Source organism: Orycteropus afer, unplaced genomic scaffold, assembly GCF_000298275.1.
Source record: "Orycteropus afer afer isolate SDZICR_OR568_19922 unplaced genomic scaffold, OryAfe1.0 scaffold00100, whole genome shotgun sequence".
Taxonomy (NCBI): Eukaryota; Metazoa; Chordata; class Mammalia; order Tubulidentata; family Orycteropodidae; genus Orycteropus; species Orycteropus afer.
Window position 1 is genome coordinate 4928403 of NW_006921687.1, and position 3540 is coordinate 4931942.

Sequence of the window (3540 nt, forward strand, 5' to 3'; positions counted from 1 at the left end):
CTTATTAAACAGACCATTTGCCAAATACAAAAAAAATAAAATAAAATAAATATCCCCAGTGACAGGTAAAAGATAGTCTATCCAACATGATTTATATTTCTGTATAATTCAAAACAATTAAACTTTATCTAATAGTAAAGGACTGGTTAAACAAATGAGGATATATCTTAAAAGCTGTTGATGTCGCATCAACTCTGACTCATGGCAACCCTATGTGTTACTACAAAGCAGAACTGCCCTATAAGGTATATTTAGCTGTAATCTTTATGGAAGCAGATTGCCAAGACTTTCTTCTGTGGTGCTGCAGGATGGGTTTCAATCACCAACCCTTGGTTAGTAGTCAAGTGCAAACCATCTGCACCACTCAGGAACATCTCTAACAAGTAAATAACTATGCAAATCTTAAAAATGATAATATAGTTGTATAATTAATATTAGGAAGTTAGTTGTGATATGTTGATTAAAGAAATTATTTCAAAATAGCATGTATAGCTGATTTTTACAGATATATAATATAAGCATTTATATGTTTGTATAGATGCACAGAAAAATGTCTGGAAGGTCAATGCCAAACTGTTGGCAGAGATTATCTCTGTGGGTGACTTAAGGGTAAGTTTGTTATTTTTTATTCTCTTTTACTATTGGCATTTTCTGTGAGCTCTGGTAACATAGTGCCTAAGGCACTTGACTGCTAACAAGAAGGCTGGCGGTTCAAACCCACCAGCCACTCCTCAGAAGAAATTTGGGCAATCTACTTCCATAGTGATACTGCCTCGGAAACCCAAGTTGGGCCTGACTCGATGGCACATAACAACAACAACAATTGGCATTTTCTAATGTTTTTTCAATTATACTTCAATTATTAAAGAAACAAATATTTTAAAAGTTAAATTAGGGAGTATTAAAAAATAATGCTTATAAATTTAAAATCTTGTTTAAAAAATACCTGAAATTTTTACTGTGCTTTTATATAGTTTATAAAGCAATTTTACATACATATCAGACACACATCATATTATTTCTATAAAATGCTATCACTGTTTTATAGAAAGGAGCTCTGGTGGTGTAGTAGTTAAGGCATTTGGCTGCTAACCAAAAGGTAGGTGGTTCGAAACCACCAGCTTCTCTGTGGAAGAACGATGGAGTCGTCTGCTTCCGTAAAGATTTACAGCCTTAGAAACTCAATGGAGATCACTATGCATCAGAAATGACTCAGTGGCAGTGAGTTTAGTTTCTGTTGTTGTTGTTTTATACGTATAATAAATATAAATATAAATCACAATTAAAGATGCTTAGTTACAGAGGCACTTTTAACAAAAGATTAAGTGATTTAGCAATTCTGGTAAACAAATCCACAGAAAAATCTATTACTTACAGCTCTGAAGTTTCAATATATTTTGCAGTTCCTTCAATAGTGTTGCAATATTCTGTGGCAAATTTGGTAATAAGCTGAAGTAAAGTAGCACTTTTATCATCTACAGGTTCACCATAGCTATTTAGAAGAGATTGATATTGAGCAGCTAGAACATTGATTCTTGTTTTCAACTCTGGTAAGCAATCTCTGATGTGATGCATCAGTAACCTAACAAAGGTTAGAAACAAAGGATTTTAAAGTAAAACTCTACATTCTGAATACTCAAACAGGTCAGATTTTTAAAATGCAAATAAAGGAGAAAATCTGTTAAATAATTTGTCCTAATAGGAAATAAGGCAACCTTACAATACAGGTGAATACTTAGCTTGAAAAATAACAAGAACTATTTCAGTCAATGCTGTTTTAATTTGCCTTAGTCCTATCAAACTGTAGTAATTTGTAAGGAATCAAATATACAATGAAAAAAAGAAAAAAAAATTATTTTCATATTATTGCAAGGTACTCAAAGAAAGTAACCTACTTGATCTAATTCTATCTATATATTTTGGTTTCATTGACTTTTATTTTACAGTAGGTACCCACCATAGTGAAAATTAATCTTCTTAGTATCTTTGCTCATCTTAATAAATTAATCTATTTAGAGATTGTGGAAAATAAAGCAAAAGAGTAAATGGCTTTCACTGTAGTCATTTTCAAATTATCTAGAAATGTCTTCTAATCTCTATACCACATCAGTGGGTATTCAGAATTGAAGGTACATAGTTTGAATTCTACTATGAATAGAAATAAAAGACAAGCAAAATTAAAAATAGGTTATATAAAAACCAGTCATTTAATTCAGTTATTGAAATCCAAAGTGGAAATGAAATCCTTTGCTACCCAGTTTTATCCTTAAGGTGTCAGAAATTTCAGCTAAAATTTTTTTAAATTCACTTTATCATTCTAAACAACATGATGATTTACTGCCAATCACCCCAGTAAAAATGACACCTGCTTTATAAGACCCTAATATAAAAGAAACCAAATGTGAAAGTGTACACACAAGAAAAATTTAAAAACTGGCATAAGAAAGGTCCTAGATACCTACTGCAAACCAAAAGATAAAAAAAAAATGTTACCTGTTTAGAGTCCTAGCAAGATACTTTGTTCCATTTCTATTGGCCAGAGATGGGTATTTCTTTTGAAGAAATGCATATTCATCACGGATTGAATCAGTTACACTCTTCTTATTGTTAATATCTAACTGGCTCCTAAAGTTGAATAATAGCAACACTGTTTAAGTACAGTCAAATTGTGGTCCTTATATAGTGACAGGGAGCTCTGGTAGCATAGTGCCTAAGGCACTTGACTGCTAACCAGAAGGCTGGTGGTTCAAACCCACCAGCCACTCCTCGGAAGGAAGGTTGGGCAATCTACTTCCATAGTGATACCGCCTCAGAAACCCAAGGAGGGGTCACTATGAGTCGGGGCCAACTTGATGGCACATAACAACACAACAACAACATATAGTGACAGGTGGTGATGATGACAGCCTAACATTTATTAAATTCTTATCGCACACCAGGCATTGTTCTTAATGCTTGATGCAGCTTATTTTGCTTAATTCTCACAATAATTCTATGTGATAGACAATAATTCTATGTGATGAGTACTATTAAAGGAACTTAAGCTCAGAGATTAACTAATTTACTCAACTTTGCACATTATGCAGCACAGCCAAGTTTAAACTATATGACTTACAAATAATTAATGATTATTACTATTAACTGTAGTAAAATGAAATACCATTCTTTTTTTTTTTTCTTTCACGTCTTTTCAGATGCAATATTCTTTAAGGAGCAGGAATAGACTTAATGTACTTAAATGTGTGTTTTAATCAACTGTATCTTTTTCCATGGACAGGCAACTAATTTCTATCAAAAACATCTAAGTTAATTTGAAGTGCAGTCATGTACAAAATACAACAAATTACACCACCTGCTTGCGTGACCAATTAATAGAAGCAGACAGTTAGAGTGGATCTTAAAGATATAATTTACTGAAACATTTTCATTTTTAAAAGGTCCAAAACTCCAAGATGTTAGGTATCACTTAAACCCACATTTTATCTCATTTGTGGAAGCACTGGAACTAGAACCCAGATCTTACGACAATTTCAGTACTTG

At 32.6% G+C, this 3540-nt stretch overlaps 1 protein-coding gene across 1 annotated transcript in view; it reads right to left on the reverse strand.

The window, feature by feature from the left end:
• Window positions 1-3540, reverse strand: part of DNM1L (dynamin 1 like) — a 74752-nt gene that overhangs the window by 20181 nt on the left and 51031 nt on the right. The window contains exons 9-10 of the mRNA XM_007943159.2: window positions 2494-2625; window positions 1376-1582 (exon numbers count right to left, since the gene is read on the reverse strand). Coding sequence (XP_007941350.1) covers window positions 1376-1582; window positions 2494-2625 — 339 coding nt within the window. The remainder of the gene's footprint in view (window positions 1-1375; window positions 1583-2493; window positions 2626-3540) is intronic.